Source organism: Talpa europaea (genome assembly GCF_964194135.1).
Source record: "Talpa europaea genome assembly, chromosome: 13".
Taxonomy (NCBI): domain Eukaryota; kingdom Metazoa; phylum Chordata; class Mammalia; order Eulipotyphla; family Talpidae; genus Talpa; species Talpa europaea.
Genome location: NC_140080.1, coordinates 59166739 through 59189968, shown reverse-complemented (window position 1 = coordinate 59189968; position 23230 = coordinate 59166739). Strand labels below are relative to the sequence as shown.

General features: G+C 33.2%; 1 protein-coding gene across 1 annotated transcript in view; it reads left to right on the top strand.

The window, feature by feature from the left end:
* The window catches only part of ROCK1 (Rho associated coiled-coil containing protein kinase 1), a gene marked incomplete at both ends in the record, with an annotated part of 127948 nt that overhangs the window by 84619 nt on the left and 20099 nt on the right, over window positions 1–23230 (top strand). Inside the window, 10 exons of the mRNA XM_084252683.1 lie at window positions 257–305; window positions 4056–4191; window positions 5481–5572; window positions 5667–5913; window positions 11668–11774; window positions 12942–13092; window positions 16484–16644; window positions 18191–18375; window positions 20934–21003; window positions 22605–22708. Coding sequence (XP_084108809.1) covers window positions 257–305; window positions 4056–4191; window positions 5481–5572; window positions 5667–5913; window positions 11668–11774; window positions 12942–13092; window positions 16484–16644; window positions 18191–18375; window positions 20934–21003; window positions 22605–22708 — 1302 coding nt within the window. The remainder of the gene's footprint in view (window positions 1–256; window positions 306–4055; window positions 4192–5480; window positions 5573–5666; window positions 5914–11667; window positions 11775–12941; window positions 13093–16483; window positions 16645–18190; window positions 18376–20933; window positions 21004–22604; window positions 22709–23230) is intronic.

Below are 23230 nucleotides of genomic sequence, written 5' to 3'. Positions count from 1 at the left end.
GGACCAGGAAAAAGAATAACTATAAGAAAGAAAATATCAAAATCAACAAACAACTATGAACCAGAGACACTCTATGGGGGATGGGGGCGGGGAAAGGAGGGCTTGGTGTCAAAATAAGGGGGTTGTAATTGTATGGGGAATTTAAAAATAAAACTTAAAAAAAATCTATATATGTTAGATAGTAAGGAATATGGTCTTTTATCCTTGTATAAGAATAGATAAACATTTCTAATCTATATTGTCTTTGCTTTTACAGAACTTCAAACTTAAAACTAGACAAGATAATGAAGGAGTTGGATGAAGAGGTACTTGTTTACTAATCAGAATTTCTCTTTTGAGAGTTTCTTCTTATTTCAAAAAAAATTTTTTTTTCTGAGAAATTGCATTTAATCCTTGGGTTGACTTATGGCCTATATTGATAGAACAGAACCAAAAAATTATAATGAAAGCCTCACTAACTTCAGTTTGGAGCTGTAGATTCAAATGGTGCAGATTACGGTGTACTCTAGTTTTTTGGTTTAGTTTTATTCTAGAATCTTATTTTGGTTCTAATCATGAAAATTAGTACTTAAATTTCCATTTAGTGAATCTTAGTAGTTGAAAATTGAGGAAGAGGCAAGAGAATCAAGAGATTAGAAATAACAGACAGAAACAAATATGAGAGTAGGATGAGTATAACTTAAATAGAACTGACAAAACATAATTTCAGTTAATCAAATGAGAACTATATTGATTATAGAATTCATATTTTCCAGTCACCTAGCTCGAACTTTTTATCATCAGGAAATACAAGAAAAACATTTCATGAATCAGATTTTTGTTAACAAATATGAAATACATTTTCAATCCTTTAGTGTGCAAATATCTTTCTACTGTATATATGAAGAAGCCCTGAAAAGATATATACTCCCTAAACTTTTCTCATTATTAATTCCTTTGTACTTTTTAGATTTAATCTTTCTGATGTTTATTGTGTTGCCTTAATTTTTTCTTGAGGAATTGTATCTATCACTGATGTTTTATTCATTGGTAGGTTTGGATATATATATATCTGGAAAGACTGAAATAATATTTTACCACTTGTCATTGGTTAGTATATACTTGACCACCACTGTTTGATTGTAAGAAATCCTTTTTGCCTGGCCTCTACTTTCATTTCATTTCTAAAATATAAAATTCAACTGTGGTAGTTGTTAAGCTTTCCAAATTGAAAAAGTAGATCTTAATTATAAAATAAGGATAGTCCTGGAAAGATGGAATAAAAGGACTTTCCCCATTCCTCCTAATAAGTACTGCTAAAAACCCTAGACATTAGGGCTTCCCTGGTGGCTCAACGGTTGAGCAGTGGGCTGTGAAGCTGCCTGCAGGCTCTGCAGCGCCGGTTCGATCCCCAGCCCCCGGCAAGGGTCCCACATGGCATGCAGACCTCTCCTGCCGTGCCCACTGCTCCCCTCAGCAGTGTATTTCGTTGGTCTGCCTGTTTTGTTCCCTGCTTTGGCTCTGGTGAATTCTTTCACCCTCCCGCGTTTCTGACTGTACCCAGTGAGAGAATTCACCAGAGCTAGAGCGGGGAGCAGAACAGGCCGACTGACAAAGTACACTGTTGACGGGAACAGCGGACGCAGCAGGAGAGGTCTGCACACCATGTGGGACCCTCACCCCGTAGCCGGGGATCGAACTGGCACTGCAGATGCTGTGGGCAGCTTCGCAGCCCAGCGTTCAACCACTGTGCCACCAGAGGAGGCCCTAAATAAATAAATCTTAAAAAAAAAAAACAAACAAAAAAAACCCTAGACATTAAATATAAAACAAATATAGAAAGATTCTGAAAGATGAAGAAGACTGACGTGCTGGAGTACAACGACCCAAAGAACAATATAGGAATGAATACTATGGGTTGTCTTTCTTCTGGCATATATTCCAGACCAGATGCTAGAGAAGCTAGCTAGCTACCTGGAAATACCAATAAGCACAAACAAGGAAGGCAGTTCAACTAAAGGACTAAAAAAGTAGCAGGCAAACAAGTCAGAAGACTTTCACACAATCACTGCTCTCTGTAGATAACCAGAATGTGACAAATATAACTCCATTCCTACTAGGAAAGACTGAGTGGGAAACCTAGATTTCCAGCTCTATGATTTTAGAAAAGGCCCAGCAGAGGAACTTCATTTCCCAAGACATTGTCACCCATGTGGGGAATCTTGTCTTCTATCAGTGCTTGCACCCATCAGTAATGAGATATCCCATCACTTTCTACTAGTGTGGTTCAGAAGAGACCAAGTAGAGAGTCCAAACTTTCAACACTGAAATAACAAGCTATCCACCCCCACAGTAGTGTTTGCATGAGTTTATCTTTTTTAATTGCTGAGTAATAGTCCATTGTTTATATGTACCATATCTTCTTGATTCTGTATCTATTTTTGGTCATTTGGGTTGTTTCCATAGCTTAGATATTGTAAATAGTGCTGCTATAAACATAGGGGTGCAGGTACCTTTTTGAATTAATGATTCTGTGTCCTTTGGATAAATACCTAGGAGTGGAATTGCTGGAATTTAGAAAACCTAAATAAGGGACCAGGAAAAAGTCTAATCATAATAAAGTAAAAATCAAAATCATCAAGCAACTGTAAACCAGAGACATACTGTGAGGGGTGGGGAGAGAAGAGGGATTAGGGTCAAAATAAGGGTGTTGGGAATTGTATGGGGAGTATAACCAAGATGAAAAATGATGTAAAAAATATATAAAATAAGATTTAAAAAATTTTAAAAAACACCATGAGATAGCACTGTATAACCATTAGAACAAGTAAATAAAAAATAACTTCAGGCTTCTTTTACTGAGCATAATTCCTTCTAGCTCCATCCACATTGCTAGGTATGGCATGAGTTTATCTTTTTTGATTGCTGAATAATATTCCATTGTGTATATATACCACATCTTCTTGATCCAGTCATCTGTTTTTGGGCATTTGGGTTGTTTCCAGGTTTTACCTATTATAAATATTGCTGCAGTAAACATAGGGGTACAGGTGGTCTTTTGAATCAATGTTTTTGTGTCCTTTGGGTAGATCCCTAGGGTGGAATTGCCTGGTCATATGGTAGCTCCATTTTTAGTAGACAGAGGAAACTCCAGACAACTTTCCATAGTGGTTGGACCAGTTTACACTCCCACCAGCAATGTAGGAGAGTTCCTTTTTCTCCACATCCTTGCCAACATTTGTTGTTGCTTGTTTTTTTTTGATATGTGTCATTCTTACTGATGTAAGGTGTTATCTCATTGTGGTTTTGATATGCATTTCCCTGATTATAAGGGATGTTGAACATTTTTTCATATGCCTGTTGGCCATTTGCTTTTCCTCTTTGGAGAAAAGTCTTTTAAGTTCTTCTGCTCATTTATGCTCAGTGAAATAAGCCTGAAGGAAAAAGAAAAATATCAATGGTTTCATTTATAACAGGAATATAGGAGAACCAAATAAAACATCAGTATAAAAAAAACAATAACAGTACAAAACATAACAAAGCAAAAACAGACAATTATAAATCAGAGACACACTGCAGGGGAATGGGGGGAGAGGGATTCGAGGGAGGGAGGGAGGAGAACAGGGAACTGTGGTGATGGTGCACGGGTGCATTGGGCAAGGAAATTCTATGGGGACTCAACCTTGGGGGGGGGTAAGCAAATATTGTTTAAAAATGATCAATGATGTAAAAAAAAAATACCATTAAAAATAAAGAAAAAAGGGAAAAAAAATAACTTCAATACCAAAAACATGATGATGTGGAGAAACTGGATCACTCATACATTGCAGATAGAGGTATAAAATGGTGTAGCAGCCATTCTGGAAAATAATTTTTGCAATTTTTTAATATACTAAATATGTAGTTATCTTGCAAAGCAACAAGCTAGTTCTATTATTAGGAAGCTGTTTCTAGGAGGTACTGATTTTAAACAAAAATTCCATTGTAAATCTTTGGGTTGATTTTTATAAAAAAGCAAAAGGTTGCCTCAAATCAGAAAGTGTTAATTGCTTTGATAATTTTTGTTGCAATTTTAGGGGAATCAGAGAAGAAATCTAGAATCTACAGTATCTCAGATTGAGAAGGAGAAAATGTTGCTACAGCATAGAATTAATGAGTACCAAAGAAAAGCAGAACAGGAAAATGAGAAGAGGAGGAACCTGGAAAATGAAGGTAACTTGTTACCTCTTTTGAAATTTGTTTTGGAATTTCTGCCTAACACTGTGCTTCAGGTCTTCGTCATGAGGTAATCTTAAATTTAAGGTGTACGATATAGTTTTGAAACTACAATCCTAAGACATCGCATGAGCTAAAACACCCAGGTCCTCCCAAAAATTTATGACAGTTTAAAGTCAGTGGTAATATTTTAACTAGAATGGTGTTTTTAATCCATGTGTATATATTGGAAACTACGGTAAAGTTTTAAAGACTACTAATGCCTAAACTCTATAATTTATCTAGACATGTGGCCGCTATATTTTAATAAGTTCTCTAGGCAGTTCTGACAAGCAGCATATGAGAACTAAAATGGAATGTCATGTTTTTTAATGTTAATGTTGAAAAATTAGAGATGATTTTTTACATCGTTTGATCCAGTGATTTTACTTCTAGGAATTTATTTTACATATTTACCTGTGTACATACATGATGGTATATAAACAGGATTATTCATTGTAGCTTGTTTGAAGTGGCAAAAATTATAAGCAAGGTAAACATAACCAATGATATAAAATTTTGGTGTACCTCTATGGTAGACTGCTATTCAGCTTATAAAATAATAAAGTATCTCTATATGATGCTATGAAAGGGGGGGGTATAAGGTATATATTTAAATGAAAAACAAACAAACAACAAAAAAACCCACAGATGGTTTGTCTACAAAAAGAATGTTGTTCATATGTGCTTAATCATATGTTTATTTAGGCTGAATTATAAATATGCATTTTAAATCATATATATGTATATATATAGTGTGTGTATATATTTATATATATTAAGGTATGGTACCCAGTATTTTAGGAATGATACACAAGAAATAAGTAATAGTTTTTGCTGGGGAGGTGAATCAAGGGACTGACAAATGTGGCAATGTGGTACTATTTGGTACCCTTTGCACTTTTAATCATTTATTTTTTTCCCCAAAGATTTATACTGTTCAAAAGTAAATAATATTAAAACTAGTCTTGCAATGTTTAACTAATAGATTGACCTTATTAAGGAAATAAAAAAACTTGAAATATTACAACAGTGGAAACATCTGTTTTTGCATTCTATATTATAAAATAATGCTCTCCTTTTAGATAAATTTAAATGTAAGTACTTCCAAAATGGAATTTGTTTTTGGGAATGAACCTAAAGTAATTGACTATTTTGATCTAAGACTGAATTCAGTTTTTAAAGGGATTTGTATGATTCCCTATGAAAACTTTCTGATTTCTGTATTCTATTCCTTAATTTTCTAGTTTCTACATTAAAGGATCAGTTGGAAGACTTAAAGAAAGTAAGTCAGAATTCACAGCTTGCTAATGAGAAGGTGGCACAACTGCAAAAGCAGGTAAGTTTTTGGAATGAGGTTTTTAAAATATTATAATTAAAATGAGTTTGTATTTTGGTCAGAAACCTATTTTCTTGCTTTCTTTTGTAAATAGCTAGAAGAAGCCAATGACTTACTTAGAACAGAATCAGATACAGCTGTAAGATTAAGGAAGAGTCACACAGAGATGAGCAAATCAATTAGTCAGCTTGAGTCCCTGAATAGAGAATTGCAAGAGAGAAATAGAATTTTGGAGAATTCAAAATCACAAACGGATAAAGATTACTACCAACTGCAAGCTGTATTAGAAGCTGAACGGAGAGACAGAGGTCATGATTCAGAGATGATTGGAGACCTTCAAGGTAGTATCTTTTTTTACTATGATAAATATACTTTATGTAAAATTTATCTTTTATCTTTGAGAGTATATATATATATATATATATATATATATATATGGCTTAAAATACATTTCACAGTATTGTGCAATATATCACAACAACTCACCTCCAGAACTTTTTAAAATTATACTAAAGTAAAACTGTCCATTAAACTATAACTTCCCATTCTCCATTCTTCTCAGTAATGGTAACCACCATTCTACTTACTGACTCTAAGATTTCACCACCTCATGTATTCTTTTGTGTCTGTTTCACTCCTCTTCGCATATTATCTTCTAAGGTTCATCCATGTTGTATCTTGTAGCAGAATTCCATTCCTTTTTAAGACTTAATAGTATTCCTTTGTATGTATGTACCACATTTTGTTTATTCATTGATCAGTGGAAGGTAATTTTAAAAAAATAATTTATTGTGGTTAAAAACATACAATTAATACAATTTGCCATCTTTATTGTTTTAAAAGTAATATAATGTAACTTTTATCATATTGCCTTCATGAAGAAAATGACTTTGGTGGAACCGGAAATGGTTTCCATTCTTTCTCTTTCAGGATAATGCCTGCATTTGTATCACACTGTAATTTCTTCACTTTCACAAGCCACTCTTGTGAGATAGGTAGTGAGGATATTTCTAATTTGGAATTAGATTGCTGAAAACTTCATTTTAAAACATATATAATTCACAGATGCCTTACACAGAGTAAGACTAATCTCAGCATAGAAGATTTTTACTGTTAAAACTAGGAATTCCTCGTGTATTGTTGGTAAAAATAGAAACACAGTTGCAGAACAGAATCCCATTACAAATAAAAATGTAGTCACTTAGAAAAGGTAGTATTAGAGATATTGGCAATTTTTGTGAATCTGAAAGGCAAAAGATTGTGCAAATGAAAAATATTTATAATAGTAATAAAATTCAGTTTGTTTTAAAAAGATGTCTAGTAGTGCTACCCACTTCTTATGTATTTTTTTCCATTTTATATTCTTATTAGCAGTAGCATCATACTGCCTAATCAAAATAGCTATGTATGGAAGTTTCCAGACCTCTCAGGAAATAATTGTCAGTAGGTTTGTCCATTTTTATCTTAGTCATAGCATAAGGCCATACCATAACTGTGGGATCTTATGGGGTTTGGTGATTACCTTTTTTTCTGTGGAAAGAAGTCATGGTCAGTTTTGTGACTGTAAAAACAGAAATTAACATCTCCTTTTGGTTGTTAGCTGAGGAACCTTATTTCTTGGGATTTAGGCTTAGATCTGTACATAACCAAGAAAGTAACCTTATAATATGTATTTAAAAGTCTTATGCTTGACCTCCATAAGTTGCTTTTCTTGCGTTTTTACTCACTGCTTACTAGCTGTGTAAAAGTCACTTCATCTGCCTTTTTAACCTATAAACCAAGGAGATTAGAATAAGTGATTTCTATAAATCCATTTAATTATAAAATGCTGTAATGTAATCTGATCCTTCTAGATATGATTAAGCTTTGAAATGCTTGCTCTCAAAGAAGAGACTGTTTATCCATTTGTTTATCTACTGTGGCTTTAGGTGAATCTACTTTTTTTTAGACATTGGTTAAGTTAAAGAAAATTTGTACCGTGAGTTATGGTTGCTATTTGTTCTTTTTCAGTGCTTCTTTAAGGTTTAGTATTTATTTAAATGTGAAATAAAGCTCATGTGCATTAAAAAAAAACACAACTTATGAGCTTCAACATACATGTAAAGATACATTCTAGTTAAAGAACAGGAAAAAAAGCCCACAATATTTTATAGTCACTAAGAAATTTCAGATCCTGCAGGTATACATTCCTCACAGTTTGGAATGCTGGGCTTCTTCTAGCAGTCATTATTTCCTTTTTGAATGTCCCACATGTACACTAGTAGGTGGAAGCTTCTTTGTGTGTATGGGAAATGACTTCCCAAATACAATTGGTTAGTAAATACTTTAGACTTTGTAGACCACATGAGCTCTATTTTAACATATACTTTTTTACTTTTTACAACCTTTTAAAAATGAAAAAGACATTCTTAGCTTTATATATACAATAGACAGCCTTCAGGTCTGAAGTTTGTCAACATTTGTACTGGTGTATTGGTGAGGTTGCTGTGAGAGACAAAAGTTAAGACCATAGTGGCTTGAACAAAATAGACAACAATCAAAATGTCATGGAGGAATGAAATTTTTAATTGAATTGACAGTCTCTTCATCTCATAAGTTTATATGTGATTCTTCAAATTGAAATGCAAAGAAAAAAAGCCCTTTAAATCTTCAAAAGTCTATTGCTTAGTTGTTTTTTTCCTCCAACTTTTTATTTTGGCAAATTTCAGATATATGCCATAGTAGAATACTGTAATGATCCTTTCAGTCCAGCTTCACTAATGTTCATCTAGTAGTCAGCTTTTAATTTATACCCACTTTCTCCTTTTCCCAGTCTTCTCACATTAAATTATTTTGAAGCAGATCTGAAACATCACATTGTTTAATTTGTAAATATCTCAGTATCGCAAAAATAAAGACTTAAAAATAATAAACACAGTATCACTATCAAATCTTGAAAAAAGTTCATAGCTATTATTATAAAATATCTAGTCAATGCTCACATTCTTCCAGTAGTTCCATTATTTTTGTTGTTTTTACTTTGCTTGAATGAGAATCCAGTTAATGTTTGTACATTGCAAGTCATTATTGTGTCCTTTAAGTTTATTTTAATATATATGTTTTTCCTGCCTTTTTTGTTCTTTGTAGTTTGTGGTTACTGTTGGTTGAAGAAACCAGTTTTTTGGGGTACTATTGAGTATCTCCTATTCTGGATTTTGTTCATTCCATCTACTGTTGTCAGTTAACATGTCACTCTGTCCCATGTAGTTCTAGGATCTTGATCTATTTACAACAAAGGACTTTAGCAAGAATACTTGATAGTATTATTTAGACATTGGAAATTATGTGAAGTCTGTCTTTTTGTTGTATTAGCAGCCATTGATAATGATTACCTAGATCCTGTGTTTCTTTAGGAGATTGCCATTATCCACTTTTTATTCTTCCTCATCTATTTATTAACTGGAATGCTCCTATAAACATTTTCTCATCAATTATATAGAAAGGGTAAATATTTGTTTCTTTTCTTTACCATTTTTCAGAATGGTAACTTCAAAGGTAACCATTGACATTTTTTAATATATTTGTGAATTTATGAGTTTTAATATATTTGATATGTGTTAGCCCATTCCACTATTCTTATTGAAGCTTATTTGAGGCTAGTGAGAATCTCTTCAAATTGAGACCCTGCCCTATTAGTCTTAGGTAGATCTTTTCCTTTTGTTATTCATATTATCTTTTCCTGGATTACTTTCTATTCCAGACTTGAACTCTCCCATTTTCAAAGGAACCCTAGTCCATTTTGTGGCATATGATATTTAGAGATTAACCTAGATTCTGTGGATACTCACTGTTATTTTATTGGTTAGTTGTAGGACTTTTTAATGAATAAAGGCAGGAAGTACTCTAATTGCTAATATCTTAATATATAATGATTAGAAACTTACCAGATTTCCATTTTTTTAAAAAAATTTTAGTTTTCTTTTTCTGAATTAGTTCATAATGCATTTTTGTTTTATTTATAACTTAACAGGGACATTTGGAAATTGTGTAGGTTTTTTTTTTTCTTAAAATGTTTTTAGAAGGAAGACAACAGATCGCTTTTCTAATTTAATCAATCTGTTTTCTAAACTGTTTATTCTTTGACTCTTAAATCTACCAAACTTTGAAACATGTTTTAAAGTAACCACTGTGACCCAAAAATAGACGACTGGATCAAGAAGATGTGGCATATATACACATATTCAGCAATCAAAAAAGATAAACTGGGCCTCCCTGGTGGCACAGCGGTTGAGCGCTGGGTTGCGAAGCTTTCTGCAGCCTCTGCAGCGCCGGTTTGATCCCCGGCTGCTGGACGAGGGTCCCACATGGCTTGCAGACCTCTCCTGCCGCCCGCTGCTCCCCTCAGCAGTGTACTTCGGTCCTTCTGCCTGCTCTGCTCTCCCCTCTGGCTCTGGTGAATTCTCTCACCTTCCTGTGCTTCTGACTGTATTCAGTGCTTGTATGAATAAATAAATAAATCTTTAAAAAAAAAAAAGATAAACTAATGCCATTCGCAGCAACATGGGATGGAGCTAGAAGAGATTATGCTCAGTGCAATAAGCCAGATATCAAAATATCAGATGGTTTCACTTACAGGAAGACTATAGGGGAAACATACAAGGGATCAAGGAAAAAATAATAACAATAAAAAACACAACAAAACAGTAATAAACAGACAACTATAAATCGGAAACATTCTACAGGGGAGGGGGAGGGAAGGGAATCAAAACCAGGGCGGGAACAGCACAAGGGACTATGGTGATGGTGCATGGGTGAATTGGTGGTAGAAATTCTAAGGAGACTATATCTGAGAAAAGAAAGGAAACATTGAAAAAAAATTATGTAAAATATATATAAATAAATATTAAAAAAATAAAATTACCACTATGGTGGTTTTTTTCCCCATAGCCTCCTTGTATTCTAAAAACTTTTGCTTTTAATATTTTTTTTATTAAAGTAATACTTATATAACAAAAGTAATCATTTAAACACATATAATTCACTGGCATTTAGTATATTTATAGTGTTGTTTAATCACCTTTTTGTCTCATTCCAGACATTTCCATTATCCTAAAAGAAAACTTTGTAACCATAAGCCATCCCTTACTATATTATATATTTTAAGAAACAGATAAAAATAAGGAAAATAAGCTATATTTTATTTTAAATGTCCTTCACAGGGTTATTAGGAGTTTGCAGTGGATTCAACCCATAAATTTTCATCCCTATTTTCTTAGGAGTTGATTTACATAAACTTTTACATGAAAACTTCAGTTTAATCTAAATTTATTGTCTTTATACAGATCTTAAAACATATCACTACAAATGCAGTTGTAAACATTTTTAATAGCACTTTAACATTTAACATCTTGCCACATTTCATGTATCCTTGCCTATATAAACACACAGATACTTTGTATTTTGGTTTAATCATTTAAAAGAAAATGCAGGTGTTTCTTTCTCATACATGAGCATATCCCTATGAAAACATAATGTCTTTATTGTGTGTATAGTTTCATTGCTCTCTATATCCTAGAACTGGCCTCCCAGATAAGTATTTTCAGGTGCTAACTGTAAATTTTTTCCTGGTCCTTTGGCATACTTTATTCATTATTCTGTCAATTCCTAAACCACTTTGAAACATAAAATAAGAATGTAGATTCTTTCTTTTGAACTCTACAATATAATTAATTTCATTTATGTTAGAGTCTACATGTATTAAGTGTGTGTGTGTGTCTGTTAAATATATATGCTCTAGAAACCTGTAAGGTCTAAAGCATGTTTTAATGAGGGGCTATATTGCTAATCCCATTGCATGGCATGAATCTCAAGTAGGTTAAAGCTAGACTTTGTTAGAGCACTTCAAATTCTTAAAACTCAGTTTTCTATAAAGATGGTTCCATTAGGTTTACAATTAAACACTTTTTCATAATGTTTGACACATAAAAAGCACTTACATATTTCTCTTAAGTAACTAAGAAAAAGATGTCACTCTTAAAATGGTGGGAAAGCATTAATGGTTGCACTGAAAACACTTTACTTTGATGACGGACTTGAAATTTTTTTCTATTTGATAGCTCGAATCACATCTTTACAAGAGGAGGTGAAACATCTCAAACATAGTCTTGAAAGAGTGGAAGAAGAAAGAAAAGAGGCTCAAGATATGCTTAATCATTCAGAAAAGGTAAATTAGCTCACATGCACCATTTATGAGATGGTTTTTACAGGTTATCATATGTTATAAGGTGATTTTATTAAGTAACATTCATTCCTAATATTTATTTATATTCGTAAAACTTTTTATGGTTGATTGGTTACCTTGTGGGGGTATATGTATGTTTTATTTAGTGCTTCTTAGTGTCTTTTTTTTACTTGTTTGTTTTTAAGCCTTGAAGGGTATTGATGCTTGATATTACCTGATCATTGCAAATTGCTTTGGTTTGGAAATACCTCTTCGTATAGAATATTCTTTCATTTTATTATATTTGGATAAGATGAACCTGGTAGCCTTATGAAGAAGGAAAATGAAGGATCAGTAGATCGTAGACCATGCATGCTTTATTCCTTGTAGTTGGTACCAGTTAGAAAAATAGAAAAGAGCATAAAGTAGACTTTGCATGTAGAATTTCTTAAATAATATATTATTTGTAGCCTCTGTTTCTACCTTGTTAGAAAAGGATTAAATAGATAATATTCAGATCTTGCTCTTACTTTGTCAGTGCCTCTGAAATGTTATAGGCCAACCACATCTTCAGATCAGGAAATCCACCACTTTACCTTGTCCTTTGGACATGTTTTAGGATAATCAAAATATAGTTTTCTGATGTCTAAATCCAGTGTAATTGTGAAAATAGGATGATAGAAGGAAGAATAGAAGAAACAATCAGACATTTTGACTTGTTTTCTTGTCAGTAATGTAAACCTAGGTATGGATGCAAATGTAGAATACAATGATTATTTTTTAAGGACCTGAAGAATTGTCCCATTCATTTCTGGTCCTAACAATAAAATCTCTTATATATATATAACTACCATCACAGCTCTGTCCTGCCATCAACCATATACAAATGGGAAGTGGCAGGGGTTTTAAAAAAGTAATATTTTGCTTTTAATTATATGCGCTCACTGTGATTTTAAAAGTAAGGCACTTTATATATATATATATATATGTATACATATATGTGAAACATGTCAGAAAGTATAAAACATTAAAACTATAAGCTAAATAGAAATATTTAAGTATGTGGTGTCATATATCAGGCCAGTGTGATCATATATTATCATAGGAATATTATTTAAGATTTAGTAGTGTATTTTTTGCACAATGTATTATGTTATTCTCATTTTACAGGAAAAGAATAATTTAGAGATAGATTTAAACTACAAGCTTAAATCATTACAACAACGGTTAGAACAAGAGGTAAATGAACATAAGGTAACCAAAGCTCGTTTAACTGACAAACATCAGTCTATTGAAGAGGCAAAGTCTGTTGCAATGTATGGTAAGTGTCAGTTTTAATATTTTTACATCATTAGTTGTTAAAAATTGGCCACAAACATTTTTCATTTTGATCAAAATTTCATTTTATAGTAGTGTAAACTTAAAAACAATAAATTTTGATCTAGAAATGTGATTGCTTTTTTTGATGCCTTCCATTTTTTTAAAATCGCAATTTCACCATTCCATTTCCTTCCTTTACTATCTTATACTCCTTTCACTACCTTATATACCCTATTAAAGTCAGTGGCTCATTTCTCCCAATTTTTCAGCCTGTTCCTTTTTATTTTTTATCCATTCTGGAGCATTTCTTACTTTCTACTCTGATTTTTCCCATTCCTTTGTGTTTCTGTTGGATTATGCATCTAAATAAAACCATAGAGCAAACCACTTCCAATAGTTCTTCAGATTGATGTTAGCCCAATGCATTATCATCAATTTTTTTTGACATAGCAATCATCATTTCCTTCTCCCAGACTTTTATTTCTCTTCTCCAGCTTCCTGTGCTGTTTCTTTATCACTCTACTTTTAGGTGAACTTATCTCCTGTTTCAAAAAGAAATGAAAACATAGGTGTGAACTCCTCAAAATCTAGATAATCAACCTGTCCTACTTCTTTTCCCCTATTAATTATTCTTCCCTCTCATTTTGGAAGGTGATATTTTGTCCTGGCTAATGCCTTCTAGTTGCACTCAGATTCAGTCCCCTCTTTTCACCGCTTAACTTACCTCTTTTGTTCCTCTTTATCCTTAGCTTTTCCTCTTCTACTGAATCCTTTCTTGTTGGAAACAAGTACAAGTCTCTTCCACTTTAAAAAAAATTTAAAAAATTGGCAAACCCTTGCAGCAACCTGGGATCCTTACTAATTGGCACTGTTTTACTACTTACCTTTATAGCAAAATTTCTAAAAAGATGAGCCTTCCTTTGTTTTCACCTTTTATACCGTAACTTCCTACAAACTGGAAATGTCACATAACACCTTAAATTTGGTTTGTTCAAGGAAAAACTTATATCTGTCAAATCTGCTTCTACCCTTTATTTTCACTATCCTGGTTAATGATTATATATTATGGTTTTAATGAACCCAGGCTTGGACAAATCTATTTTGCCTTTTAGCCACTCAAAGACTATTAAAAAAAAGTAAAATGAGAAAAAATGTATTTGAAGTGTCTGTGCATAGAAAGCTTTTCAATAATTGGGATTATTATCATGGTTGTAGATGTTGGGTAATAGTCACCATCCAGAAGCCCATGCTAAAAATTTTGGAAATATTTAGGAATTACATTTTTTAAAATTACATACATTGTAACATTCCTTTTACATTTATGGTAATGTTACCACTCTGCTTTATCTGTTGCAATAGAAGTAATTTTTACTATGCCAAGATTTGTTTTATTTACCCTTCTAATGTTGTTACTTAGACCAGCATGTGCTTTTTAAAATTTAAATCTTACTATATTAGTCCTTCTTAAAATCCTTTTTAAGGCTTTTTACTGTCTGCATATCAAACTCCTTATGATATACAGAGTCTTTGAATTCCCACTTAACCTTTCTTTACACTTTTACTGCTTTGCACTTTTAATGTGTGCATCAGCTGTATTGAACTCCTTTTATTTCTTTCACATAAGGTAATTATTGATGGCCTACCATAAGCCAGGAATAAAGCAGAGACTAAGACTGATAGGAACCCATCCTCTTAGAGATATATTCTGAGGGTAGTGATAGACCAATAAAAGCAAATAAATGAAAATACATATAGATTGTAATCACTAATGTGAAGGAAATTTAATGCGATAGTTAGTTGGTGGTACTCCCTGAGCTGCGGTTCTGAGGAAAGGCCTATGTGAGGTAATAATATATTAGGTAAGAACTGAAGTCAAAGAGCTGATGAAAGAGTGGAAGAAAGAATATTCCAGGCAAAAGAAAATGGTAAATTCAATACTTTTAGTCTAAGGATAATAGGAAGCCATTGTAATTTTTTGAACTGTACTGGGATGTATAATTTATGTTTTTAAAAGGCTACTTTTATTGCTGCATAGAGAATGCTTTTGAGAGAGGCAACAATTTAAAAAGGGGAGATCAGTTAGAAGGCTGTAGACCATAGACATTGGTGATAGTAGAGCTGGAAAGACGTGTATATACAGAAGACAATAGTTTATGATAAATTGGATGGAAAAGGAAAAAAATGGAATTACACCAGACTCAGGTTTTTAATTTTAACCACTTGGTGGATGGTAATATATTTTGATATGGATATGACTGAGGTCAGAAAAGAGGAATCATCATAATGGTGCCCTAAGAAAGTTTAGCATTGAAGGTCAAGTAGAACAGGAAAAACCAAGAAAAAAACAGCTAAAGAAATAGTGGAAAAACCAAGAGAACATGGCGTTAGAATCTCAAAGAGTAATTATTGAAAAAAAAAAAAATGAGGAAATGGTTCAATGTATTGATTCTGCTAAGGTCATTTACTATGAAAACATGGATATTGCATGTCCTTTGAATTTTGTAAGGTTGTATTTCACTTGTCAAATACAAAGAGCAGTTTTAGTGGAGTGGTAGAGATAGAAGCCAAATTGTAAAGAGAAGAATATATAGTGGATTAGATACTAGAGATAGTAATTATAGAGAACTTTTGCAGACATTTGGCTGTGAAAAGAGATGGGATGGTAGATGTGAGCTTTGTGAGATCATAGAGGATATTTTAGGAGGGAAAATGGTTTATTAGTGTATTGTGTTGATAGGAATGATTCAGTTGAGAGTGAGAAATTGTTGGGGCAGGAAACAATTGAAGGAACAAAGTCTAGAACAGAAATTGATGGATTTGTATCTGATTAGAGACAGGTGTTGAGAGGAATGATCGTATTGGTACTTGCAATTTTGTGGGTTTGGGAAGAAAGACGAGGAAATTCCATTCCATTGGTCTCTATTTTGTCAATCTTTTGGAGTAAGAAAGCTGATTTACTAAGTTTGAATCCCAGTGGTGTAATCTACTAGTTGCAGACCATGGAAAAGTTAACTTCTCAGAACCTTAGTTATTCTACCTCAAAAAAGGAACCTCATTATAGACTATACCTTCTGGTAATTAAAGTAGATGTTATACTACCATGGAATCTTTTTTTTTTTTTTGACTTGCATAAATTAGAATTCCTATCATATCTTTAAGCCTCTTGAAGTGTTTCTGGAATAATGAAGGGTATAGATTAGTATCTCTCCCCAGAGGTCCCACTATATAATTATCAATACTTCAAATAACATTAGCATTTAACATAATGAATAGCTCTATTGGAGTTAAAACACAGTTGGGAATTTTGGTACCAATTTATCTTATAAGCCTATGAAAATGAAAAGTACTATAGGGTCTTTAAGTATATGTTTGTAACTTTTTTTCTTTCACAGAAATGGAGAAAAAGCTGAAGGAAGAGAGAGACGCTCGAGAGAAGGCTGAAAATAGGGTTGTTCAGATTGAGAAACAGTGTTCCATGCTAGATGTTGATTTAAAACAATCTCAACAGAAACTTGAGCATTTGGCTGAAAATAAAGAAAGGATGGAGGATGAAGTAAGAAAAATGGACAGTAGTAAATTTGTTCATCTTACAAAAGATAAACAATCATAAGTTGTGACTGAAAAGTCAGTTGTCTATCATTTAAACAACGTGAAAGAGATTTGAATGAAATGAACTATATTGATTTATGTTAACTGCTACATGATCATCACTATATCCCTAGCTCCTAAAATTTACATCTTCAAATATATATTGAACATTCACACCTCAGAGTCTATACCACTTTGCACTGTGACTATACAGTTGTGTGTAGAGGTGTATAGAGGTGTCATTGCTCCTCCCTGAAATAACTGAACAACTGCTTTTTTTTTTAAGATTTATTTATCTATCGATCGATCGATTTATTCATTCATTTATTTATTTATTTAATTATTTATACATATAAGCACTGGGTACAGTCAGAAGCATGGGAGGGTGGGAGAATTCACCAGAGCCAGAGCGGGGAGCAGAACAGACAGACTTGATGATATACACTGCTGAGAGGAGCAGTGGGCAGGCAGGAGAGGTCTTTGCGCCTTGTGGGACCCTTGCGGGGGGGATGGAACCAGCACTGCAGAGGCTGCGGGCAGCCTCTCAGCCCAACGCTCAACCACTGTGCCACCAGGGGAGGCCCACAACTGCTTTTTTAAAAAACAAAAACGAAACTCTATTATAAAGACTGTTGTGGTCCCAAAGAGGAGTTTGCTCTTAGATTTCAGGGAATGTAAAGCTGCAGTCCTGACCGTATACAGAGCACACATTTATGAATGAAAAAAAGGACATTATAGGTTTGTTATTATATGTTTTTTATAAATTATTTGTAAGTCTTGAAAATAACTAGTTTACATATGTAAGTTAGAAAAGGGAGAAAGGGGAAACCAGGATAGTCAGGAAAAGCTTCATTCACAAAGGTGAAAAACTTCATGGATTGTAGTCTACGAGTACATTTAAATACTCCCTAGGAATGTCTCCCGAAAAGTGGCATCAGGGCTTCCCCTGGTGGCACAGGTGGTTGAGCGCAGCCCTGTGAAGCTGTCCTTAGCCTCTGCGGCATGGGTTCGATCCCGACCGCCCAGGGAGATTCCCACATGGCGTGGCAGACCTTTCCTGACTCGCCTGCTGCTCCCCTCAGCAGTGTATTTCATCAGTCTGCCTGTTCTGTTCCCTACTCTGTCTCTGGTGAATCCTCTCACCCTCCTGCACATCTGGCCTGTACCCTGGTTCTTGTATCCATGAATGAATAAATCTTACAAAAAAAAAAGTGGCATCATACTTACCTTCTATTTCTTCTATTCCAGAATTTCCATACAAATGAGGGGTAGAAAAAAAACATATTCCACCCCTGTTCTCCCCAATATCTCATATTTAAATTTGGAAATTAATTTGACTTAATAGTAAATTCTATAGTAGTAAACACCTGAAACATTGGAGATGCTTTAAAATACCAATATTCTCTATTTGTATAAGTAATTATAATGTACTTAAGGTTTGATTAATTTTCTTTTAAATAATGTCTGATTGTTAAAGATATTTAAAGTCCAATAATTTTTCTCATTCATAGGTTAAGAATCTAACACTGCAACTGGAGCAGGAATCAAATAAGAGGCTGTTGTTACAAAATGAATTGAAGACGCAAGCATTTGAGGCAGACAATTTAAAAGGTCTAGAAAAGCAGATGAAACAGGAAATAAATACTTTATTAGAAGCAAAAAGATTATTAGACTTTGAGTTAGTACAGATTACAAAGTAAGTCTCAGAGACATTTTTTGTTTGCATATTCATTTAATTTTATTGGTTTACAATAATGTACATGGTTTTGGGAAACAGAGTCACAGCTCCTTAGATGCTTGTCACTATACCACACCCACCACCAAAGAACCTGTACTCCTTTACCGTAGACAGTTGGGCCCCCTCTCCCCTTTGTTGCCATCCCCACTCTCCCTTCCCTTTTAGTTGCCTCAACTCTGTACTCATATTTGTTTTGATTTAGTTTTGTCAGCTCCTTTGTTTTGTTGCTCTAGGAAAGAAACAAATTATTCTATAAGAAAAATTATCGAGACTACTGACTTTACAGAAATTTACTTATGGTGAAAAAAGCTACAGTTTTCTCATAAGATTTCCATATCCACAAAAGTCATCATGTTTCTTCACACTAGAATAAAAAAATAAGAGATAAACTACTTTTTAGTTATGATTCAGTGCTGGTACTGAATTATGTATTATTTTTATTATTTTTTAATATATATTTTTTATAAATATTTATTGAAAAACTTTATTATTGTGGTAATATTGGTTCATAGCACTGTATATATATAATTAAGGGGAATAGTGTCACACAGATGGGTATATCTTATGCCAACTATGCCAAGGTGTTTTTATAGCTTCAAAATTTGTTATAATATCTTCAATTACAACACAGTAATTCATAGATAAAATTGCCAGTTTTACGTTGGTGAAATTCTTTTCCCCTTTAATAGCCAGCATTTTAACTAAGTAATAATGTGTTTTATAATTTTACTTCTCCCCAAATACCTTTTTTAAAATTTTTATATATATATATATATATTTTTTTTTTTAGATCATTCTTTCTTTTTGTACAATGCATGCTCTCACCTTTCAGGTGTGGTCCCAGCAAAATTCCCATCACCAATTCACCTGTGCACCATCACCATAGTCCCTTGTGCAAAAAACACTCTTTTAATAGTTGCCTGTTAATTTTGCATTTTAATTTATTATAATTATTTTTTTTTCCTGGTCCCTTACTTGGTTTCCCTACATTCCTCCTGTAAGTGAACCCATCCGCTATTTTTCCTTTTCCTTCTGGCTTATTTCACTGAGCATATTTCCTTCCACCTCTATGTTGCTACAAATGTCATGAGTTTATCTTTTTAGATTGCTGAGTAATATTCCATTGTTTATATATAATACATCTTCTTGATCCAGTCATCTATTTTGCCCCAAATACTTTCAATGAGCATTTATCATGTCCTTTTATGAATTATATACCTTAGGAGTTAGGATTTGAAAATACAAAGTTATTAACATATATTAAAACCTAGCAGCCACAGATGAAATTATTAGTCCTTGAAAATCAGTGTTTGGGAAATATAGTCTGTATGTCTTATTGAGTCTGTTCCTCCCTATGTGAATTATATTTATGTGTGTATATTTTATATACAAATGTGTATGTAGGTGTCTGTGATCCTGTTTCTTTGCCAATTTATTGTTCTTGCCTCCCTCCTCATTTTTATCCAATTAATTCATTTCCAGTAGCATTCTATGTTTAATTGGCCATAATATGTAGTATGAATTATTATTGTTATTATTATTACTTGAATTTTTTCAAGTCTTGTTTTTAATTGCTTACTTACTAGATAATACATTTAAAATATATCCCTAAGGATTTACCCAAAGGACACAAAAACATTGATTCGAAAGAACACCTGTACCCCTGTGTTTATTGCAGCACTATTAACAATAAGTAAAACCTGGAAACAACCCAAATGCCCAAAAATAGATGACTGGATCAAGAAGATGTGGTATATATACACAATGGAATATTACTCAGCAATCAAAAAAGATAAACTGATGCCATTCGCAGCAACGTGGATGGAACTAGAAGGAATTATGCTCAGTGAAATAAGCTAGAAGGAAAAAGAAAAATATCAGATGGTGTCACTTATAGCAGGAATATAGGGGAACCAAATAAGATATCAGTGTAAAAAAAATAATAACAGTACAAAACACAACAAAGCAAAAACAGACAATTATAAATCAGAGATATACTGTAGGGGAGTAGGTGTGAGAGGGATCGGAGGGAGGGAGGAGCACAGGGGACTGAGGTGATGGTGCACAGGTACATTGGTGAAGAAAACTATGGGGACTACACCTGAGGGGGTGGGGGGAAGCAAATATTGTTTAAAAATGAACAATGATGTAAAAAATTAATAAAATAATAAAAAATAAAATGTATCCCTAAGAATGCTTTTCTCTGTAAAAATTTAAAAATATTTATTTTCAATTTTGCTGTTTAGATTAATGCACATTTAATAGTCTCCTGAAACTGACCTTCACTAGGAAAGGGAGGGTTCCCTTTACTTTGCATAGTATTGTTTCATAAGGAGAAAATGGAACCAGACAGACAGTATGATCTAATCAAATACAAATAGTTACTTACCATAATATAATGAATTATGATTTTTAAAAACTGTTAATAAACCTTTTTTACCATAGCACTTTTAGTAAGCAAAATAAAGTTCTAGTGTAAATAGCATGTATTTTCTATTTTCTCTTTTTTTCTGAAGACAATACAGAGGAAATGAAGGACAGATGCGGGAGCTACAAGATCAGCTTGAAGCAGAACAGTATTTCTCGGTGAGATACATAAAGACTGTCAAAACTTGACTAAAAAGAAGGTGTTTAGAATTTTCATGGGAACTGTGATTCTTTTTCAAATGACTCTGATGTGGCTTTCATTCCCCCATCTGTACATTTTATTTCTGAATCTGAGTTTGTGGTCTGTTTAACTTACAAAGAAATGACCATTATATGCTAACTTTCCAGAATGCCCTCAACCTAAGGTTTCTGTTTGCCTGATAGCAAGCTCAGGTGATTTAGCGTGCTAGTATTATCAAGTATGATTCATGAATACACATTGCATTTTTAAGTATAACTAATACTCAGAAGCTTTTTCCTGTTTTAGGCCTATATGCACTTTATAGATCTGCTTTGCACATAGACATTTTCCTCATTTGCTGCAGGCCAATTATTTCCACTACTGCTATTGATGAGTGTTTATAGTTAATGCTTTGAGAATTTATTGAGTACTCTGAATTTTTTATTTCTTTGGGACCTTTATTGTTATATGCTTCCCTTATAATACTTCCTTTGCTCTGTCTCATATGCTCTGGACGGTTGTGTCCTCATTATAAATTGTTTCAAGGTGTTTTTAGATTTCTTTTTTGATTTCCTCATTAACCCAGTGGTCTTTTAGTAGTGTGTTGTTCAGTCTCCACATAATATGGTATCACCTGGCTTTCTTTCTTTTTTTTTTTTTTTTAAGCCTCAATTTCCTTATCTGTAAAATGGAGATAATTATATTGCCTTACCTCATAGGGTTGTTGTGAGAATTAAAAGAGCTGAGGGTGATAAAGAATTTGCATTATTCTTAGCACATAAATCTTCAATAAAAAGAACTAGTTTTATTTTACTGGTAATTCATAAAATGTTTTGTTAAGCTGACTTCAGATAATTGCTTCAAGTGTCCTCAGTGATGTTTTTATCTTACGTGAATATTTTAAAAAATATAACCTCATCCAAATGAGACTATTCACCTGGCTTTCTTTTTGTGGTTGATTTCTAGTATACCTTTATGGTCAGAGAAAATTCTTGGTATGATTTCCGTGTTCATATACTTAAATTGTTTGTTTTATGACCCAGTATGTGGTCAATCCTGGAGAGTGACCCATGTATACTTGAAAAATGTATTTTCAATTTTGGGGTTTTACCATCCTATAAAAGTCTGTTAGGCCCATGTGGACTAGATCTTTGTTTAGGGTAATTGTGTCCCTGTTTATTTTCTGTCTCATTGATCTGTCCATTGGTGGGAATGCGGGGGTTGTAGTCTCCTACCATGTATGTACTTTCCTCTGATGTCTGTTTTCAGAGACTATAGTTATTGTGTAATGTGTTTGGTGCTTTCTCATTTGGTGAGTATTGTATTGATGAGTGTTATATCTTCCTGGTGTATTGTCCCTTTGATCATTATATAGTGTTCATCCATGTCTCTTCTCACCTTTTTTAGTCTGTTTTATCTGATATAAGTATAGCTGCCACTGCCTTCTTTTGGGTGCCTTTTGCTTGTAGAATTGTTTTTTACTTTCAATTTTTGTTTATCTTTGGAGCTGTGTGTCGTCTTTCTTTGCTTTGGTATTAGAGTAATGATGGCCCCATAAAATATTTCACTTGTTTTGCAGACACTTTATAAAACCCAGGTAAAGGAGCTTAAGGAAGAAATTGAAGAAAAAAACAGAGAAAACAGAGAAAATTTAAAGAAAATACAAGAGCTACAAAATGAAAGGTATGACTTTAAAACAAGAATCAGTAGCACAACAAAACATTCTTAAATTTAAGTTTAATGAGCCAGGTTGTATCAGAACAGACACTGGAAATAATTTCCATGTTACCACCTTTGAAAGAAATTTTAACTTGTTGAATGAAGCAAACACATAGAATAGCTGAACATGTATAATGTTATGAATATGACAAATACCATTATAACCACCACCCTTGAAAGAGAAAGACCTTGTTGTCTACGTCATTAGTGTACTGTATTCCCATTCCTAATATTCCTTAATTCCCTGCCCTACCACAGTAGTCATTATCCTGACATTTATTGAAGGAACTGGATTATTTGTCTTTTATAGTTTCCCTTAGTTGTGAGTTTTCTGCTTCTATTTTCATAGTTAGTTGAACATTTTTATTCTCTTCCTGTGTTTCTTGTGAATCAGTAGTTAATGTGGTACTGTGCAATATGGTAGCCACTAGTCATATGTAGCTGTTTAAATTTAAACTTTACTTCACTTAAATAAAGTTTAAACTT